Genomic DNA, 22,585 nt, shown 5'->3' with positions numbered 1-22,585 from the left:
TCAGTCGTATGTACTTCTGCCAAGCGCAGTGGTGGGACTTGCGGCAAAGACAGAGCTGGTCCTGGTTGCTGTGGTATGGGTAGTTGCTGGTCCTCTAGTGGAGGTCGGGTTCAGTATTTTGCACCTGAATCTGTGCGAACCTTGCATAGTAGGTTTTCATCATGGCCTGCAGATCCATAACAAAGTCTTTATGCTTTTGCATCATTTGTGGTTCTTAGTACCTGAGCTCCATGGATGGTTCCTCGCAATAGGGGTTGTATTGCCTATGCCGATCATATTGACGATGACTAAAGAGCCAGCCTCAGTCTTCCTGTTGAGGGCATATGAGGGTGAAGTAAAGTCTCTTAGATGCACCTAGCTCTCATCCTGATCACCATCCTTTTGATATTTTACCCATAGGTTTCCTGGACTATATGTGGTTCAAATGTGCCATCCTCATTGGCTAGATATCAAACAGCTTGTGCTGCTGAAGATACCTTACCCAGAAAGGGTTGGAAACTCTGGGGTCCAGAAGACGTATCCAAGGATTAAATCCATAGGTCTCTGTAGTTGTTAGTGAATGAATTGGATCAACTGGTGTCTTTGCTTCGGGTAAAGTAAGTGATGGTGATGATGGTTCTGTCCACAGTGGAACTGTCTGACATACCCATTGACGATGAAACTGAGGTCAATGGTTTTACTTTCCCTGAGAAAGATGATTTAGCTCTCACTGAAGCTTTAAATATAACAGCCCAATTTGCAGTATTTGAAATTCTGTGTGGGTGTGGATGGATATTCGTTTGTGCATGTGTATTTGTGTTCTCATGCACTACAGATTCATGCAAAAGTGGCAAGCCGTGACATAGGACCTGATTAAGATGGCAGTCGTTTGGCTGGTGTCTAACTATATCTTGGGGTTCCATCTGCCCGATTACAATGCAACTGCCATAAAGGCAGTCATAAATCTGCTCTTTTCCATTGCAGCATGTGCTGTGGTCCTAGAAAAGGGCTGCAGCACAAGTCGCAGTGGAAAAGGGCAGTTCACCAACATCCATGCACCATGTGCCAGGCACCAAATGGTGCCAGGCACACTTGTGGATATCATGTAAGCACTCCTGCTCCCCCTCCCACTTTGCTGAACATGTGGTTTTTCATCTGTCCTCGTTTGCTGAAAACTATTTGTAAAACTTGTCTTCCTATTTCTGTTCACATGCTTCCAATGCACAAAATCTGTATACAAGCTCTGGGTTCTGTGACTTCAGTGTACTGTCTCCTGCAGCACGTGAGGGTGTTGTCTTGACGTAGTTCCACTCATGAGTGAATATTAAACTTGTTATTTGATTTCCAGTTTCAGTGCCGATCTCTATTTTGTTGGTCTAGGGACCCGTGTACAATTTAAAGGTGACCCCTGCACCGGTGTGCTCATTAAAAGGCACATTTCCACAGTTGGCACCCAATGTGGGGCCTCATTGGAGATGCAGCCATCCGAAGGAGTGGTCTTGATGGAAGAGTGGAATACTGCTGAGGCGACGTCCTGCATGAGGAGATCCCTGTCTTTGCAGACCAAAGTGACATTTCGGGTTTTCTCGATTTGACCCTCCGGGTGGTGGCCGGTCACGACTGACGTTTCCTTTGGGGGAATATTTGCAGTGACCATTAGGTCGACCAAGAGATCGGCAGTTGGAAGTTGGAGACTCTTGTTTGGTAAGGTCACTGAAGCGGCACTCTTGATTTGCTTGGCCAAGATTCTGGTTTTGTTTGTTTGATTTATTTTTTGCAAAAGATAAAGGCAGGTGATATGGAGATTTTTCTCTACTTTTGAATATTTTGGAGAAGTCATATTTTACAAACATTTGGTAGCATGCCTTTTTCCAGCACACTCCGTAGGCTGTGTTGCTGTCTTGATGGTACCAAAATGGATTTAGAAACAAGTCAGCCGGCTCCCCTAGAGGGAACACCCCTAGAGGGAACACCTAATAGCCATATGTATGTCAAATACGGTATTTCTTCCATAATGTGTAGTACACTGTGGTACAAATATTGGAAAAAGGATCCTGATTTACAATGGCCACATTTGACGTTAAAAAGATTCAATATGTAGAGCAGTGTTTGTTTAAAAGAAAAAGTTGACAAGATGTGTTTGATTGTCTACGAATATGGGAGAAAGAAGTGCGAGAGAGAGTGAGGAAAGAAGAAGCTATAGCAGAAAAAGAACAGCGAAAAACTATACATAAAAAGCGTTAGAATTAAAAAACTAAGGAGATGAAAGCAATAAAACAAGAAGAATAAAGGGAGAGTCATTTAGAGGTAACTGGCCAGTACCCTAGTAGGCACCGCATTTATCCCACACTTAAAAAACCTCAGAATGATTCTATCTTGTTAGATAGACCTCCGCCCCGTATAAGTTTCCCTCTGCCCCTGAAGATGATCTTTCTGAAGAAGAACATTTTTCTTCAGACGATAAAGAAATAGATAAGCATGATGGGCGACAGTCTCGCTCTGCTTTAACTACTGACGAAAAAGTCACTATTAGGTCTACTGCTCGCAAAGAAGCTTGTGGGACTACTTCTGCTCCTGACCTTGTAGCTATGGTTCAGCAGTGGAAAGATTTAGAGCAGTTATATTTTCCAGAAAAGTTTACCTAGGAAGTAATACTTGCTTTTAGAAACATTTCCAAAAACCCAGAACTCATTGACATAAATTCTGATTATAAACAATTAAGTGATGGAGCTTTCCTTTTTTCAAATAGACCTGATCTAATTAGGCGAGTGGTTAAATTACGACATGATACACTATGTTTAAAAGCAGAGCAAAAATCAGTTAGTAAAGTTAAAACTGCGCAAACAGTTCACACCCCAGTGCAAAAAGAAGAAGTTTTGGGGACAGACAATGACCCTAGTGATATTGTAGCTACTGTGAAACCGATGCGTGAAGCTGCACCTCTGTATGTTCCTCCGAAGGGTGTGGGAACAAATGATGATAAAACTTCAGATGATGCAAAGGGATATTTTGTCTATAATTGGGTCTACACTCCTTGAAGTAGAGCAGATGTTATGGCTCTTAAGGCTGCTTTGCCTGACCCGGGAAAAAATTTGGCAGCTTCTATGAAGAAGTGGAAGGAGCCATTACCTCCTGCATTATGACCTTGCCAGATATCAATATGTTTTTTGGACTTATTTTGCCCCCTGATATGTGGAGAACAGTTCGGAAAATAGGTGATAATGTAGCATATGATGATACTTGGGTGCATTTAGAAGAAATAGATGCGGCTGGAGAACCTGCGCAGAAACAAGAGGAGATATTAGGTCTTCCCAAAGCTATTGTGACTAAGTTAAAAACACTCATACCCCCTAAGAAATAGATTGGACTACGTTAGCTTCTTGTAAAAAGACAGTGGTTGAGTCCGTTTCCGATTTCTCTACACGATTTGAAGAGATATTCCATTATTTTAGTGGGCAGTGATTGACAGATGGCACAGGTTAGCATCTGTTCATCGACAAATGTGTCACTAACATGTTGCCAGAAATAGCTAGTTACCTAAAGGCCAGCGGGAGTTCATGGACTACGTCTTCCCCAGTCTCCCTTTGACTATGGCCCAGTATTATGAGCGTCAGGAATTGGAAGCAAAAGGCAAAGAGGATAAGAAGGTTAAGGATTTAAAGACAAAATGTATGTTGGCTCAAGTATACGGTCCATCATTCAGAGGTGATGGAAGAGGTGGACGTGCAGGATATACACCTGGTGTACCCCCTTTCTCTACAGTAATTTTGTCTTCTGACCAGTGTGATTATTGTAAAGAGCCTGGACATTGGCGTTCTGAGTGCCCCCTTTTGCGAGGTCAGCAGTATCAACGGGGTAGAGGAAGTATGAGAGGATACCCAAGGAATTCAGGAAATAGGTGAGGAATAGAAAATCGTCCCAGGTTTGAGGCAGTTGAACCAAATTATTCTAATACCTTGGATAGGCGAAATCAATATCAAATATCCGATTATTCAGCTAATGGACTTGCGGATTCTGATTATGCATAGGAATGCTTAGGATGGGGTAAGGAACCGGTTGAGGTCCCAGTAGATCAGAAGGGTCTTTATGATGACGCAAATGTCTTTGGTCCTACTGATCGGTTTCTGGTTTCTAATTGATACAGGAGCTACTCGTAGTGCTGTGTCTAAATAATTGGTTCCTAGGGTTCCTCTGTCTGGCACAATGATAACATTGATAGGATTCGATGGGACACCTACATCTAGCCCACTGTCACAGCCACTTGCATTTAGCCTTGATAAATTCACTGCAGCGTGTCCATTTTTGCTTTCCCCTACCACGCCGTATGATATTGTAGGCATCGATATGCTTAAATATTTTCAGGCTACAATACGTTGTTCTCCAGAAGATGTGCACATTATTTTAAATGATAACTATCCAATGGTTGAGAGGTCTTGTCTCATTAAAGAGGATATCGGTTTGGCCTCCTTACCTAGTACTTTGTGGGCTACATCAGATACCAATGTGGGACAAAGGGTTATTTCACCAGTGCATATTCAAATGAAGGAAGGTGCTTCGTTGCCTCGACTGCCCCAATATAAAATATGTCGGGAAGCATTAATATACATTGTTCAAGATTTGATCAAGGTCGGGGTTGTGGAAGAAGTCCCTTACAATACCTGTAATAGCCCTATTTTTCCTATTTTGAAAAAAGACACAGACACTAAAATTTACAGATTCATTATTGATTTACGAGAGGTTGAGAAAATTGTGGTGCCCCAATACCCGGTAGTCTCTAACATCACAACAATTCTTACTATGGTTCCTCCTACTGCCACTACGTTTAGTGTAATTGATTTGATGAACGCATTTTCCTCAATATCTGTTCACCCTGACAGCCATTATTTGTTCGGCTTCACCTTGATCAATAGATCATTCAGGTTTTGTAGAGCTTCACAAGGGTATACAGAGAGTCCTAGCATTTATAGTCAGGCATTGAATATGGCAGCTTGATTCTTTCCCTGTGCCGAAAAGGGTAGCTCTTATTCAATATGTCAACAACATCTTGTTGGCTGCTGATACCCCTGAACAGTGTGAAGAAGGAACACTGTTATTGTTATCATTCCTTGCCTCTCATCATCACAAAGTCTCCCGGAAGAAGTTGCAATATTGTAGACAGTAGGTTACCTGTTTAGGTCACCTCCTGTCTAAGGAGGGACGTGCACTCACACCAGATCGCATTCAAACTATTTTAGACACTCCTCTGCCCCGTATTCAGAAGGATGTTCATGCATGATTGGCCTTACTTCTTTTTGTAGGCAGTAGATCTCTAGCTTTTCGTACATTATTAAACCTTGTTGGCCCTTTTGACTAAAGACACTCCGATGCCTCTCCCATGGACTACTGAGTGCCAGAATGCCTTCCAACAGTTATGTCAAGCTCTTTGTCCTGCACCAGTATTAGGAACTCCAGACTATACTAAGACCTTCACACTCTATGTACACGAGATAGGCGGTTGTGCTCTCTTGGTTTTAACACAGACACACGGCGTTAAACAATGTCCTTGTGCATATTTTTCGTCTGTCCTTGATCCAGTTGCCTGCGCACTGCCTCTGTGTTTTCGAGCGGTGGCAGCAACGCCTGTGCCCATACATCAGAGCGAGGCAATAGTCTTGTCCTATAGATGCCTTGTTAAATCAAACAAAAATACAGCATCTGACTAGTGCCCGTTTGACAGGATATGAATTTACACTTTTAGCCCCTTATATCACGTTGCAAAGATGTTTGACTCTGAATCCTGCTACATTATTGCCATTACCAGCTACTCAGTCTCAGTCACAAGAGCTACATGATTGTATATCTCTTACTGAAGAACAAAAAAAGGGTTGTTTGACCTACAAGATACACCTATTTCTAGTGTTGATGGAGCATTGTGGGTTGATGGATCCTGCTTGAAGTTGCCTGATGGCACTACAGCTGCTGCTTATGCAATTACAACACTTCAGACAGTAGTTGAGACAGCTCGTATCCCACAGTAGTCAGCTCAAGCAGCCAAGTTGATAGCACTGAAAAGAGCATGTGAGCTTAGTACAGATTTGCTTGTTAACATTTACACTAATAGCCAATACGCCTTTGTGGCGGCTCATAATTTCGGGCAGCTATGGAAAGAAGGAGACTTCCTTACTTCACATGGGACACAAATAGTGCATAGTGCATGGGGACTTAGTACATAATCTCCTTACTGCTTTGACATATCCTAAGAAAGTGGCAAATGTTAAATATAGTGTACACAAAAAAGTGACTGATTTTGCGGATTACACAGCTCGTGAGACTGCAATGCAGCGAAGTAGCACATCCATGTATGTAGTTAAGTCACAGGCTGAACGTTGGCATGATGCCAGGCAAGAGGGGCTGGACATGCAACAATCTGCTTCTGGTGATGAATTAGACCAATGGTCCAAGGAGGGAGCATTGGAACATGAGAGCTGTTGGAGGAATAAAGAAATGACAATATGGAAGTTGCCCACAGCCTATTTATATCCTATGATAAACATGGCACATGGGCCAGCACATGTTGGAGCATCCTCAATGACAAAGCAACTTATGCAAGTTTTGGATCATCCAGATATTGCCGTACATCTAAAAAAAATAATCCAGTCCTGTCTAATTTTTCTCCAGTATAATCCTGGAAAGGGAACTCAAACTCCAAGAGGAGGGTTTGCAATACCTTCTGCACCTTTTGAGGTCTTGCAAATGGACTACATCCAGTTTGAGCATTGTAACAACCTGAAGTATGTTCTGGTAGTGGTTTGTGCCTTTAATAAATGGGTGGAGGCATACGCTACGAAAGATAATACAGCTCTTATTACAGCTAAGGTGCTCCTAAAATAGTTTTTTTCCCAGATTCGGCATTTGGCAAGTTTTGTAGAGTGACAACGGACCCCATTTTTTTGGGCAAGTTGTTGAGTGTCTCATGAAAGGATTGGGAATAAAGCAGAACTTCCATGCTGCTTTACACCCACAATCAGCAGGGGAGTGGAACATAACAACTCTACTCTAAAATTTAAATTGGCTAAGATACAGGCTTCCACATCTTTGGAATGGCCTGATGCACTGCCTCTAGCATTGCTGTCTTTTAGATCGATACCACATACATTATCTGGCCTCACACCATATGATCTGGTTTTTGGAAGACCAATGAATATTTGGGGGATTCCTAAGCCATGTCCTATACATGATGTACCCTATATGAATGACTATTTGTCTAAGTTGACTGACAGTTTGTCTTCTATTTATCAACAGGTTCGGGAGACTCTTCCACACAGGTCGCAAGGTGAGGGCCACTGCTTGCGCCCTGGTGACTGTGTGGTGACAGCTAGAACCAGCTGACTAGCACCGAGATGGAGAGGCCCTGAGCAAGTGCTGCTGGCTACCAGGACTGCAGTTCGAGTGACAAACCGGAAAAACTGGTTTCATGCAACACACTGTCGAAAAGTGTTGCAAGACGTAGTGAGCCGAGCTGTGTTGGCAGATCACCGTGATATCTTGGTCACAGAGAAAAGAGAAGCTACGTTACCTGAAGGACCCGAGGAAGTCTTCCCAGACCACACGATCCCTGGTACATCTCGTTATCGGCTGCGACCCAGGAAAAAAGACACTTTGTTGCTTAAAAAGACTGCTTGAGCCACTGTCCTGGGTGGTTAAAGACTGACTACTCGTCTCAATGTTAGTGAAGAATCCAACGCTGGCCCAGGACGTTAGGGCACTATCTGTTTTGTTGTTTGTCGACGAGATGAATATGCCTAAGGAAAAGAAACCGACTGCTGCAGGAGTTTGTAGCAGAAGAACAATAATTGTTACTGGACTCACTTTGACTGTTGTTATTATCGCTATAATAACATGGGTTGTAGAGGAAGTAGCCCCTGTCTGAAATCTACTAACTGTTGTGACTCCTGTCCACAATTAACAATATTATTTGACTCTTTCTTATCATGAGCAGAAACATTGACTGCCCTATCTCAATAACACTTTCATTCAAATGTTACATCATACCCATAATGCTACGAATGTTACCAGTTGCTGGGTATGTGGAATTATGCTACCGCACCAAAAAAAGGGAGGAACATCATTTATTCCCTTGCTGTTTTCACATAATGGCTCCTGCAGAGCCTGGTTTGCATTGTTGTGGGCATCTGAAATTGTTAATATTACTTATCCAGATGTAGGTGGACTGAACGCTAAGTTGAGTAAAGTTTGTTATCCTGATGTGGAATGAGATCCACAAGTTAAAGGAACTGTATGGGAAATGGAGGAGTATTGTTGAGGAAATCTCTCCACACACTATGTTTTCTCTAACACTCGAACTATCAAGGGTAATGGGCCTCCTGTTATCGCTGTTACTAGAGCTCAAGGGGATCTCTGTGTGAGCAGTATTGACAATATCCCTGTGGGAAAAACTGACTGTACAATAGTATTAAATATTACTGGAATGAACAAAAGCAGTTTTTGGCCCTCACACAACACCTATTTTATTTGCATAAGTAAAGGTTATTACTATCTACCTATAGTTGGTCAGGAAGTTGCTACGTGTCCTTTTTGCTTCCACCTTTGTTTTTGGCACCTGCATCTTACCATAAAGACTATAAACTGTATAATGACATATCCAAGAACAGATTCAAAGGAACAATAAACAATGATGAGGTAGATCAAACTGATACTGCACTACAGCAGTATATTGACTTTAGTTTTGGATTATTCTTCTTTGTTGGTGCGGCCATAAACAGTAGAAAGATCAGGCGCTTGACACATTTTGTAGAGGCTGTGGCCAATCAGACAGCAATGGAGCTTGGAAATATCACAGAAGAACTACAAATTGCGAGAATTGTGACTCTCCAAAATAGGATGCTCCTTGACGTAATCTTGACTGACCGTGGCGGAGCATGTTGCATCATCGGGAACAGCTGCTGTGTATACATCCCTGACCACCCCTTTTCTGTTTTTGATGCAATTTCCAAGATGCATAAAATAGCCACTGAAATCCATCAGGATTCAGAAACATGGACTTTGACTGGATGGCTATGGAACATATTTACTGTAGGCAGATGGAAACTATTATCAGCTCTATGTATATTTCTTGCTATTCTTTTCACATGTTGCCTAGGTATTCAATGCGGGCAATGCTTTGTTTCCTTTTTGTTTCTACTTGTACCTCATGTATACCGACTAAACAAAATGTTAAGAATGTAAATGCTCACCTAGCAATGGACCAAGAAATTAATCAAATGATGCAGACCGATGTGAATGATATGTTTTGTATTCCTTCAAAAACATTGGAAGATGTCTTCAACATATGCTAAAAGGGTTGTCTGTGGTAATCTGAAATAATCTTCGTTAGCATAAGCTGCAGCCATCTTGGTTGAGGCATCCATTTTGTTAGCTATGTAATTCTCCCGTCCTCTGCTGCTCGTCTTTTTTCTGCCTGTGCTATCTATTTTAGTTCACTTCCTGACTCAGCTAAAAGCAATGTATATGCTGAGAGTTTGTAGCTGCCAGTACACCTATTAAATGTCAATCATTCACTACTGCCATAAGCACTCCTGCTCCCCCTTTACTGACCATGTGTTTTTTTATCTGTCCTTGTTTGCAGAGAACTATTTCTAAAACTTCTCTTCCTATTCCTGTTCACATGCTTACAATGCACAACATCTGTATATAAGCTCTGTGTTCTGTGACATAAGTGTACTACCTCCTGCAGCACTTGAGGGTTTGTATTGAGGTAGTCCCACTCGTGATTAATAAACTTATTTGAATTCCAGCTTCTGTGCCGATCTCTATTTTGTTGGTTAACTGACCCGTGGACCACATAAGGGTGACCCCTGCACCTGTGTGCTCATTGAAAGGCACATTTCCACACACTGTGCATGGATGTTTGGGGGCACAACATGTGCTTCCATGGGCCCATAGTGGAGGCCCTCGGGGAATGGGCCTCTGATAAGGGCCCTCAAAGTCCCATTCCATCTGCCTTTTCATGGCGGTTGAACTGCCATGAAAAGACAGTCGGAATTGGCCTTTTTAATCCCTACGGTAGTGTCTCTGCAGCCACCCCTATTGTAGGGAATACAATCCAACCGACGGCCCAACCAGGATCTGTTGGTCCCTCCTACAGATGCGGTCCGACCGACCGCATCATAATGCGGCGGTCAAACGGCCCTAATGGATGTTGGTTGGAAAGCCACCAAATGCCTGTCGGTGGCTGTCTAACCTCCATCCTACTCAGAACCATAGGGAGTCCTCCTGTGCCTTGGTTGATGTCTTGGCTTTTTTTTCAAGATCCGTTTGCATTCTGGGCTGCATTGAGTCCATTTCTAAACCTCTATATTGCATGAAATTATTGTTTTCCGACACTCTCCAAACAGAACCAGAGAGTGAAAACAGGAATCTATGCTCTTACTATAGCTACTTAATTTCTTCTTTTTGGACAAAGAAAACTTGTGGTGTTACCCCCTATATTATCAGTAATGAATGTCATTTTAAGAGATATACATACCTGAGCACAGTGGGGTAGAGTTCTGCGGTGAACAAACCGAAGGCGGCAAAGGCTGCTCCGGAGAACCCTTTCCCTAAAATGGCAATTGTTATTCTCACAGTGCCTAGAGCTGGGAGAGGGAACAGAGGAGAGAGAGCGAGAGGACGCAAGTGTTATACAGGTGGCCTTAACTACAGTCACAGCATTTAGTGAAGAGGGGAACTGTCTGCCCTCTAGATAAACATAAGGCACCCATTGATGTCAACCATAAACCATTAATAGTTCTGCTGCGCGTCAAATAAAGTCATTTTAAATATGACCTTAGGTAAGAATTTAAAGTAAATCAGAATATAATCAAACAGTGCAAAGCAAAGAGGGTGATGTAAACTGCATATTCGAGGTACCATCCATGTTCACATTGTTTTAAAAGGACATAAATGAACAATGAAGGACAAGGCGCTACAAGCGAGGCCAGTCAATGCCCACAGGGATTTTCAGCGCAGAGGATTTTTATTTTTATTAATTGAGTTTTAGATAGCCAGAGTTAGGCCCGATGGCATCAGTGCACTTTAGAAAGTTTGCATAGATTACATATATAGTGGGAGAGGTGTGGCGTAGTGGCCCAGACTCTGGACCACAAGTTTCAGGGTTTGATCCCCGGCGGCAGGTTAGCTCATACCATGCGACTCTGGGCAATAGCTTGCTTAATCTTCCCGATGGCCCCCAATGCAGGGACACCTCTCTGCAGGTAGCTGTGCGCTTTCAAATGCTGGTATATTACATGGAATATGCAATAAAAAAATAAACAAACAGTTGTATGTATACTGGGGATAGTATACAGTAAGGGGTGGAATGGGAGATCAATAAAGTTTTGGGGTAGTGATAGTATATTGCAGCAAGGGGTGGTAGATTACATTAGAAAGTGTTTCAGGGGGGGTGCATCTGAGACAGTCGATTATTGTAGGAGAGTGGGTTCAGGTATTTGTTGGGAAGGAATAGTTTGAGTTTTTTACCAAAGTATAGGAATGAGTGATTGTTGCGTACCTTCTGTGATAGAGCGTTCCAACTTCTTGGGGTATTTCCAGAGAAAGAACAGGTGAGTGATTTTTGTAGTCTGATTTTGGGCAGAATCAGGAGTAGAGTGTTTGAGCTTCGCATAGGCCTATTTTTGGCCATCTTTAGATAGTTTGTTGGTGAGATAGTTTAGCTTTCCAGCATAGAGAGCTTTGTGGGTTATGCACACTGTTTATAATATACTTCTCACTTCGATTGGTTGAGTTTCTTAAGTGTAGGAGTGATGTGATTGTATTGCCTCTCCCCAGAGACATGTCTAGCCACTGCATTGAGTGTAGAATTTATAGGTGCAAGGTGGATTTTTGGAGTACCTGTGATTGTTGTGATATCATAGTCCAGCTCATAGAGGACTAGTGATTGAACTATAGTCTTTAGGTCACCCAGTGGGATGAAGGGTTTGACTTTTTTTGCGGGTGTTTGAGCATGTGGAACACACTTTTTGTTGAGGCGCTGATATGGTCTTTCATGTTCAAGCTTTTCTCAAGAGAAATCCCTTCTGGCTTGTTAGAGATAACTAGTTTACAGTTTAGTGCATTTAGGTTGCTGAGCTAGGTAAGCATGGGATAAGACTTTCCTTTTGGAAGGATAAGGTGGAGTTTGGTTTATGTGCTGGATGTCTTTAGATGACAAGGTTTTGATGTAGAGTTGGGCCCCATCTGCATAGAGATGGGCGTCAATTGTGTCCTTTTCCAAGATCACTGTAAGGGGTTCGATATAGAGGTCGAACAAGGAAGGGGACAAGATTGATCCTTGGGGAATACCTTGTGGGACTAATACTGCTTGTGAGGTGGAGCTGTTTAATTTGATTAGGTGGGAACTCTGGTTCAAGTATGAGGCAAACCGTTGGAGGGCAGTACTGTTGATGCTAACACACTGTGAGAAGCCGTTTAGGAGAATGTTCTGGGTAACAGTATCAAAGGCTGCTGTGAGGTCCAGGGTCCAAGAGTCAAACCTCTCCATTCGTCCTTCATGTTCAAGATTTCATACTTCGTACTGCAGCCTTTGCTGAACCTGGATGGGAAGGTGTCAAGTAGGTCAACATTTTCAATGTGGTTGTTAAGTTGTGAGAGCACACATTTTTCAATAGATTTGGCTAGGAGGGGGAGGTTAGTTAGCAGTTTGTAGTTTTTAAGGTCATTCGAGTGGGCGTCTAGCTTTTTAATGAGCGCAGTGACTTGACTGAGTTTAAGGGAGGCTGGCATGGATCCAATGGATATTGGGGAGTTAATGATTTTTCTTCAAGTTAGGTAGATGATGTGTCTGATACTTCTAACAAGATAGGGGGGGGGGTCAGTGAAGTGGGATGTCTGCTTTATGCAGTAAATTATTTCAAGGATTTCTTTTTCACAGATATTTTCAAAATTAGTCCAGGTTGCATTGTTTTTCAGTTGTAAATGATGGAGTTCTAGTTCGTTGAGGGGGAGGATTTGGGGGTGACCGCCGTAGGTTGGAAATGTAGCAAGGGGGATGCGTCTTTGGTAGAGAGGCCATCTTTGGTAGGGGGAGAAGAGATAGAGGGGCCCAGAGAAAGTTTGATGTTTAAAAACATTTAGTGAACTCTTCATAGTGCTTGGCAGAGGTATCAGTTGAGTATTGTGAGAAAGAGAAGGTTTAGTGATTATTGATGTTGAAAAGTTCTTTAGGTTTGTTTCTCCAGTGGTCAAGTTGGGCTCAGAAGAAAGTAGATTTTTCTCTGTAGATATTTTTGTTGTATTTTCGGCATTCTGCTCAGAGGAGGGTGAGATGGATCCGCGAGGGATGATTTCTCCAGGTTCGTTCAGTCAGCCTAAGTTGCCAGGTTCTGAAGGGAAAACTTGTAGATTTCTTGAGTTTTAGAAGGGTGACAGTGTCAATAATTTCCATCATTTTTGTGTTATGGTGGGAGGTGAGGTCATCGGCTGTAATAAAGTTGGGTGGGGGGGAATTTGGGAGCTGAGTCGGGATTCTAGCTATGATTGGGGAATTAGATGCATGTTCCTCGTCCAGTGCTTAAGATGATACAACTGGTAGGCGAGCTCAGGTTGGTTGACATTGACATCAAATAGAATTAGGTGATGGTCAGGCAGTCGATGAGATTGCCCATTCAGGGATCTGAATTAGAACCCTGTTTAAGCAAAAAAATGTCTTGTGTTAACACCACTTTGTCCTTGATAATGCAATGGCATAATATTAATCCATGTGTTAGCTCTGGAATACTGAGTTTTTATGCTGTTCACAGTGCATGTTGTGAGCAGAGAGGTTGGACTTAAATGAGATGCTCAATGGGGTACATGAAAGAGAACTTCATTAAAAATAAATGTTTTCATCATTGATGATTTCTGTTGTGAGTTGCCTGCCGGAGTGATCCCAGGATTCTTATCTGATGGAGGATGTTGGATCAGTGATGATCAATGGCAGGAGCCGCTCAGTTGCAGAAGTGGCCTGCCTTGCCAAGCACGGATAGGTGGCTGGTCAGCCCCCAGGTCAGTTTTCACAGGGGGAGGGTCTTCTGCTGCCTGTGTTCACCGGCTCATGGCTTCCTCTTACCTGGATTGCAGGTGGTGGGAAGCACATTTTATTAGGGAAGCCATTGCAGAGGAATGCCAGAGCATTGATGGTAGAGGTGCTGGCACTTTGACCACATGCGGAAACCTCTGTTGATGTAACTCAGCTTTGTCAGTGCACTAGCATGTCGGTAGAGTTCCAGGGGACTCAAGTGACCGAGGTCATCCCCGTATCTCTCATGACCACTGACAGCTTGAAGCCGCAAAGACCATGAACGTTTCCTCCTGGACCCTTTGGCTTTTCTCCTCAAGCCACTCGGTCCACACCAATGCTGGGATCACTGTCAGCAAGCTGCTGGCCTATTTTGATGTTGCCCATTGTGCTTGCTATTTTGTTAGGGTAGGAGTATTAAACGGGAACCAACCTTTACAATACAGTCATTACATCGCACTACCTTTACATCGCATGTCATTACAAAGCAGCCATTACATCCCATGTCACTACATTGTATGTCACTACAACGCAAGTCACTACAATGCAGGCATTACATCGCAAGTCATTACAACGCATACCATTACAACGCAATTACAAGTACCCTTACACTAAACTTACCCTACTGTTGCACTCACTGGAGTACGAATAGTAATTTTTACCCCTACACTATCCAACACTTACCCTACTGTTGCACTCACTTGAGTTAGAATAGTAATTTTTACCCCTACACTATCCAACACTTACCCTACTGTTGCACTCACTTGAGTTAGAATAGTAATTATTACCCCTACACTACCCAACACTTACCCTGCTGTTGCACTCACTTGAGTTAGAATAGTAATTATTACCCCTACACTATCCAACACTTACCTGAACTACGATGTAATGGTATGCGTTTAATGGTATAATGCGATGTAATGGAATGCGTTGTAAAGGTAGTTTCTAAAAAATGCGATGTAATGGTATGCAATGTAAAAGAATGGGTTGTAAAGGATGTTGTGATGTAAAAACTGCATTGTAAAGGCATGTGTTGTAAATATATGGTTGTAACGTCATACATTCGTATTAAACACCAGAGCAGGATTGGTATGTTGCCTGACGTAATAGACACAATAGAAAAACTACAGCCTCATTTTCGCAAATTTCTCTGATTCCCTGACAGCAGAAACAAAGAATTTAGACAGATTTTCGATGCTTAGAAACATTGTTTTGGGTAGCTTAGGGGTCTTTTATGGGTCTTTGACCTCGCTGTCTTATTGCTTCTCTCCATTTTAACACACTTGCAGGCAAACAGTGAACACAGATATATTTTATTGACACACTAGGTCTGAATTCCTTGTTAATGACAACCCTTCTATGACGCACTTCACCAGGTGCCTGTAGAACTAGATGTAATTGTTGTGCCAAATGATTTTATTGCTGGAGTCTTTCCTCCTTTGCAGAAGACCTTTTAATCTTATCCTACAAGCTTTTCACTTTATTTTTAGAAAGTATCCTTACTACTTGCTAAACAATTTACGCAAATCAGAACCTAACCCCAATAAAATAATCTGGATGTCAAACCTATCTGAAAAATGCAGCAACCATGACAAATACAGGCTAATGCAAGAATATCCAGAAATACTAGTCATAGACCAACTTCATAGTAATTAATGGACAAATCCATTGCTACGGTTCCAGCAGGAACTTGTTACGCACTCCTCGAAGCTTTGCATTTATTGGTGTATACGTGTATAGTTTGACCCTCCTCTGTAGTTATCTAGTTCTGTGTATCTTGTTTTTTTATGAGGAGCACTCTGTTATCCTAGTGGGGAGGGTTGCACAATACAAATGCCATAATGATAATAATAGTGTGAACCAGGGGAGATAAAAACACACCTCATTACATATCTCCGAGGAGAGATCTCTTTACCAGGGATGTGATAATCTCCCATGATTGTTGGGAGATTGTGGACAGAAACTTTCTTTACATTTCAAAATCATTCTCTGTTAGATTCTATTTTCAACAATGGGAACATTGTGATTCAGAACCTGGAAAAATGTCACGTTCCCTTCCAGATGGTTCTATAATCTGTAAGGGATCCCAAGCCATCTGTACTCTCCCCACAAATCCATCATCCTTAAAGAGCCCTGAGAAAGTTCTTCACAACATTCCCCTAATGATCTCAGCCACTGTAAGACAGACCACCTACCCCTTCATTTACCTCCATGTTTTTTTGTCAAATCTGTTTATTGGCATTTTGCATTTTATAGACATTTCAATAACCATAATTATCCATACAATACATCACTGAGGGTATGTTCGACATTCAGTTGTGCAAAGTGTATTATGTCTCTTAGGCACTGCACTGTAGTGTGTAAACAGGCCCGCGATTAGCAGATCTGCCAGAGTGCATCCTTAATCTAGAAGGGCCTGTACGTCCCAGCCCCGAGTACAGAAATGAGTTATATATCAAAACAGTAAAGTTCTTAACTTCACTGACTCAAACAAGCACATTGCGACATGGTCGTGAGCATACAGTAGGTTTTGTCTCCCATCGTGTCCCGGGCTCTCTTCAACCCCTCTTTCCCCCCCTCCCAAAAATGAAATCCTCCCCCCGCCCCCACATGCCTCTAACTCTTGCTATTCCCCTGCGCTGCAGCACTGTGTATAGCACCAGGTTAGATGTCAAGTGTAGTGCCCGCCGTGTGCGTCCCCAAGCTGCCAGTGGCCCCAACTAGCCTTCCGACGCTCCTCCACTTGCAGCAATTCCTGCCGACTGTAGGGTATTAAGCTTGTGTTCCCATCGCTCTGCCATAGGCTCCACTGTTTCCTCCCGCTGTATAGCAGTCCATTCCGCCCGCGCCCATGCTTGAAGTGACAGGGTCCAAGTCTGCACGCTAGGTGGATCCCGCACCTTCCATCTCTTGGTGAGGAGGCGCGTTGCCACCACCATCCCCAGGTCCAAGAATCGGGACGACACCTTATCTTTTGGGGGCCTCTTAAAAAGATGCAGGAGAAATTCAGGCCAGTTACAGGGAATGACGCGCCCAGTACACTGCGCAAGAGGCCTACTGATGTCCCCCCAGTAAGTGCCCAGCCCTGTAGAAATCCACAGAATATGGAGTAGGTCAGCATCCACTACATCGCATCTTGGGCAGGACGCGTCCGCCCTGTGATAGTATCTGTTAATTAAAGCTGGGGTGTGGTAGGCCCTATGAACTATGTAGACCTGAATTTGACAGAAGCGCATGTTCCAGGGGATTCGCACTGGGCTTTTGAGGACTCTCTCTCAATCTTTATCTTCTAGTGCCTGCCCCAAGTCCTGCTCCCATTTACCCCGCAGTGTGTCCAGGCTTATTTCTGTGTGCGCTCTCAGTGATGCAGCAAACCATTTAACCAGAGGTCTCCTCCTACCCATGACGTGGAGATATTGTATAGTGAGGTGCTGCTCAGGCTCTGTCGTGACATCCCCCCACCCCTTCGTCATGTGTGCTAGGAGGGAGTGGTGCAGCAGGAACCGCCCTGGGGAAGCCCCTCGTCAATGACCAGTGTCTCGTACGGTGTCAGTGTCCCGTCTCTGTATAGGTCACCTAGCATCTGGATGTCTGCATCATGCCACCTCTCTAGCATATGAAGTGTGAGTACCCCCCCCCCCCTCCCGGTGAGCCCTCCAAGGGTACCGCCGGTGCATATGGAAAGACTGCCCGCGTGAGCTGCATTGCCCTACGATAGCACTTGTATGCCACCGTCAGTAGAAGTGGGGTGGGACGCGCCGGGGCGGCCAACGGGTGAAACAGCATGAGGATTCGCTCCAGCGTGTATGGAGGTTCACCGGTTGCCATATCCTCTCTCCCCCTGTCCGCTAACAAGCGGGCGATCCACTGGAGCTGCGCAGCCAGGTAGTAGTGCTCGAAGCAGGGGGCAGCTAATCCACCTCTGTCAGTGGGGAGGAACAATTTCCCGAGTGTTATGTTATGTTGTGTTAGATCAATTTCTATAGCGCACAGCTGCCCCAGCAAAGGGGCGTCCTGGCGCTTTAGCAGAGAAGACAAAGCAGCCATCAGAAGGTAGCAAGCAGCAGAAGCGGTGTAACAATTATATCCTGCGTGGGTACAGATAGGTCTTAATCGCCTTCCTAAATGAAAGAAGGTCATTGAGCGCTCGGATGTGGGTCGGCAACGAGTTCCACAATTTTGCCGTCAGATAGCGGAAAGAGCGGCCTCCAGCTCTACAACGTTTAAAACGGGGCACAGTGACCAGGCCCTGCCCCTCAGACCGCAGGCTACGAGATGAAACGTAAGGGGTCAACAGGTTCTCCAGAATAGTGGGGGTGGCCTGTTTTAGAAATTTGAAGGAAACACACAGCGTCTTAAATTGTATCCTTTGAGCCATTGGAAGCCAGTGCAGCTTCCGGATGGTCTCCTCGGCCGAGCAAAACCTCGGAAGGCCCACTAAGGCCCTAGCAGCTGCAATCTGAATGCGCTGCATCCGGATGACTTTGGCTTGATTTGCCCCCAGAAGAAGGGAGCTAGCATAATCCAGACGGGACAATATAGTAGCCTGAATTATCATATGCCTGGTAGGAGCATCAAAGAATTTTAAAATAGGCTTGATGCCATGTAAAATACCGAAGCAGGTGGCCGCCACTTTTTTAGTGTGGCTAGTGAAACTGAGCGCAGGGTCTATCCAGACCCCAAAATGTTTTACCTCAGTTATAGGTATAGGTGTCTTGCCCAAGATCGTTGGCCACCATGGGTCCCCCCACAGTTCACTGTTCTTGCCTACTATCAGGACTTCACTTTTATTAGCATTCAGCTATAAATAATTTGCTGTCATCCAACCTGCCAATGCGGCCAAACCCTCCTTGAACCTGGAGGCCTCCTGGCTTGGGCTCTCCGAGAGGGCAACCGCTAGCTGCGTGTCGTCAGCATATGAGACCATAACCATGCCCCATTGCTTGGCGACCGCAGCCAGCGGGTGTCGGGATGAGCCCCAGATGAAGTCGCGCAGGACCTTATTGAGCGTGGTAAAAAAGGAAGTGGGTAGAAACAATGGCAGGTTAGTAAAAAAGTACAGCAGGCGCAGGAGCATGACCATTTTGGCTAGAGCTACTCTGCCTGTGGGCGTCAGTGGTAGCGTGGACCAAAAGCCGATCTGTGCCCTGAGCGCTGTCACTGCTCGACCTAAATTCCTGTCGAAGAGGTCAGTCGGTTGGCGATAAATCTGGATCCCCAGGTATTTAAATGTGTCCGCCATCCACTGGACTCTCGTGCCTTGTAGCCTGAATCCTGGGTCCTCCACTCCATCCCGAAATGGGAAGAGGCCAGACTTGCCTGCGTTGACCCGGAGTCCAGAAATCTCTGCAAAGCGGTCCAGTAGGCGATCCAGACGCTCCGGGATATTGCTCACATCTCTGACAAACACCAGCAGGTCATCAGCGTATTGCGACACCTGGTGCACGCCATCCCCCAGTGGAATCCCAACAGCCAGAGTTTGTCTCATGGCCACAGCCAAGGGCTCCATGGCCAGCGCGAAGCGCAGCAGGGACAGCGGGCAACCCTGTCGGGTGCCTCTGCCCACGGCCACCGCCTCCGATACATAGGGCCCAAACCTCACGCAGACCACTGGATTGCGATACAGAAAGTCCACCATCTGCAGGAAATCAGTGTCTAACTAATATTTCTCCAATACTGACTGCAGATACCCCCACTCAAGACTGTCAAATGCCTTTTCCAGGTCCAATACCAGGCAACCTGCTTTAGGCCAATCTCTCGTCGCATCCGCCGCTACTCTAAAATACCTCCTACGGTTCAGCGATGTGGACCGCGCCGGCACAAAGCCGTTTTGGTCCGGGTGCACCAAGTGCGGGACCACCGGCGCTAACCGCTCTGCAAGGATTTTGGCGTATACTTTATAATCCACATTCAGCATTGCCAGTGGGCGGTATGAGCCCAGCTCTGTGGGGTCTTTGCCAGGCTTGGGCAGTGACACCAAGAATGCTTCTCGTAAAGTCGGTGGGAGCCTGCCCTCGTCGATCGCTGTGTTGTACAGTTGGAGGAGCCAGGGCGCCAGGATCTCTCTGTTGACCTTGTAGTATTCAACTGGCAGGCCGTCAGGACCCGGAGATTTCCCCAACGCCAAGGCCTGAATCGCTTCCCCAACCTCCTCTAGGGTGATAAGGACACAGAGTGCACCGTTGTGGGCGTCAGTGGCAGTGGGCTGGGCGACTTGGTTAAGGAACGCAACCAGCGCATGTCTGGGGCCAGTACCCCGGGACATATACAGCTGCCTGTAATGATCAGTCAGCGCCTGGTGAATTTCGCGGTGTGTGTAAGCCATTTCCCCTCCCCCAGTACGCATGGCACCCACCAATGCCCCTCGGTCTGACCTAGGCCGGGAGTAAGTATGAGCGAAATTTGCGAATTCGCGTTCCACGAATTCACCTGAAAGCGAACTGGCAATTAGCAAAATCCGCGAATTCGGGCAAATTTGCGAATTTGTTTTTTTTGCGTGTTCGCAAGGGTTTTTGCCAGTTTGCGAGGGTTTTTTACAAGTTCTGGAATGCAAACTTACTTGTGTGGTCGCAACGGTCACGACCATGTTGTTTCTACATGTCCAGTCTGTTTGCGACCCTGTGGTTCATCGCGGCCACCCTCCGGTTCATCACTGCCACCCTCTGGTTCACCACTGCCACCCTCTGGTTCACCACTGCCACCCTCTGGTTCATCACCATCACCCTCTGGTTCACCATGGCAACCCTCTGGATCATCATTGCCACCCTCTGGTTCATCACTGCCACCCTCTGGTTTGCCACTGCCACCCTCTGGATCATCACTGTCCCCCTCTGGTTCATCACAGCACCCTCTGGTTCACCACTGCCACCCTCTGGTTCATCCCTGCCACCCTCTGGTTCACCACTACCACCCTCTGGTTAATCACTGCCACCCTCTGGTTCATCACTGTCACCCTCTGGTTCACCACTGCCACCCTCTGCTTCATCACTGCCACCCTCTGGTTCATCACTGCCACCCTCTGGTTCACCACTACCACCCTCTGGTTCATCACTGCCACCCTCTGGTTCATCACTGCCACCCTCTGGTTCATCACTGCCACCCTCTGGGTCATCACTGCTACCCTCTGGTTCGCTACTGCCACCCTCTGGTCCATCCCTGCCACCCTCTGTTTCATCACTGCCACCCTCTGGTTCACCACTGCCACCCGCTGGCACCCTCTGGTTCACCACTGCCACCCTCTGGTTCATAACTGCCACCCTCTGGTTCGCCACTGCCACCCTCTGGTTCATCCCTGCCACCCTCTGGTTTATCACAGCACCCTCTGGTTCACCACTGTAGATTATGGGGGAAAGCACACCTGCCCAGCCTCAACTAAGATGAATTAACTTGGGGCTGGTTAATGTGTCACTGAATTTGAGCTTCAAGTCTGGCACCTGCTTCCTTAGCTGTAAGTGCTTCCTGTTGCAGTTAAATATTTTTTACAGGAGCATTGTGCCATACTTGTAACTATTCTCTGACCCTGCTTTGAGGGTCAGAGAATAGTTGCAAGTAGGCAACTGAACTCTGGAGGGGCCCCTCAGGAAGCACTACAGGGAATGATTACAAATTAGCTTGAACTTTTGCACCTACTAAGTTTTCAGTTTTGCAAAATTCGTTTTTCTGCAATTTCGCGAGATTCGCGGGGCGCGAATTTGTGCGAAATCAAACTCGCAATCCGCGAATTCGTGCAAATTAGCGGATTCGTTTTTTTTCTTCGTGTTTTTGCGTCTTCGCGGGCCGCTTGTAATGTAATGTAATTGTGCTTTCCTATAGCGCAGCTATCACTCCAGGGAGCATCTTGGCGCTGTAGCCCGTAGCCAGATGGAACAGGTCGGAAAAATGCTCAAGCATCAGCGCAACGACCGCGAAGTTACCCATGCGGTCGTACATGGTCGCGGCCATCTTGTGCGCGTTGCGTATTTCCGGTTCCGGGCGCCATTGGCAATCTCGCGTTGTGTGTGCCGCGCTATTACGAGTTTGCGTGTGTTTTTGCGTGCTCGCGGGGAAAATATCGCGCAAACTTACCCACGCTGTCCTCTATGGGCGCGGCCATCTTGTTTTTCATTCATTGCTATGGTTTTTGGGCATGCTACCTTTCTATCCATCTTACATCTTTGTAATCCTATGTTTTTCTGAACTTTTTTTTGCTTTTTTTGCTTATTATCTATCTCTACAATTTCCTACATCTATATTTTGTGTTTTTTTTAACTTTTTGTTACTTTATTACCTACTTTATGTCTTTCGCTCTCTCTCTTATTTTTTCACACCTATTCTTCTTTCCTTCTTCTTGTGCCCAGGATCATGGCTAAGGGAGCCGACAAGGGCAAGGGGAAGGGCCCAGCACCCCGCACCCGGCTCCCTTGCAGGCGTTTGAGGGGGGAGGAAGTCCAGGCCAGGGAGATCTTCTCTCCGGTGGAGGTGGCCACCTTGATGGTTTTTGTTCAAGTCCACCTCCCTAAGACCGTGGCAGCAGGTGGGGGGATTGCTTCCAGTTACGGCCTCCGGGAGCGTTGC

The 22,585-nt window shown here is 45.3% G+C and overlaps 1 protein-coding gene across 1 annotated transcript in view; it reads right to left on the bottom strand.

The window, feature by feature from the left end:
* Positions 1-22,585, bottom strand: part of LOC147706728 (solute carrier family 22 member 7-like) — a 427,251-nt gene that overhangs the window by 133,879 nt on the left and 270,787 nt on the right. Inside the window, exon 8 of the mRNA XM_086925872.1 lies at positions 10,505-10,613. Coding sequence (XP_086781998.1) covers positions 10,505-10,613 — 109 coding nt within the window. The remainder of the gene's footprint in view (positions 1-10,504; positions 10,614-22,585) is intronic.

The sequence above is a fragment of the Lissotriton vulgaris genome, chromosome 6, assembly GCF_964263255.1.
Source record: "Lissotriton vulgaris chromosome 6, aLisVul1.2, whole genome shotgun sequence".
Taxonomy (NCBI): Eukaryota; Metazoa; Chordata; class Amphibia; order Caudata; family Salamandridae; genus Lissotriton; species Lissotriton vulgaris.
This window is presented reverse-complemented; position numbering and strand designations above follow the sequence as displayed.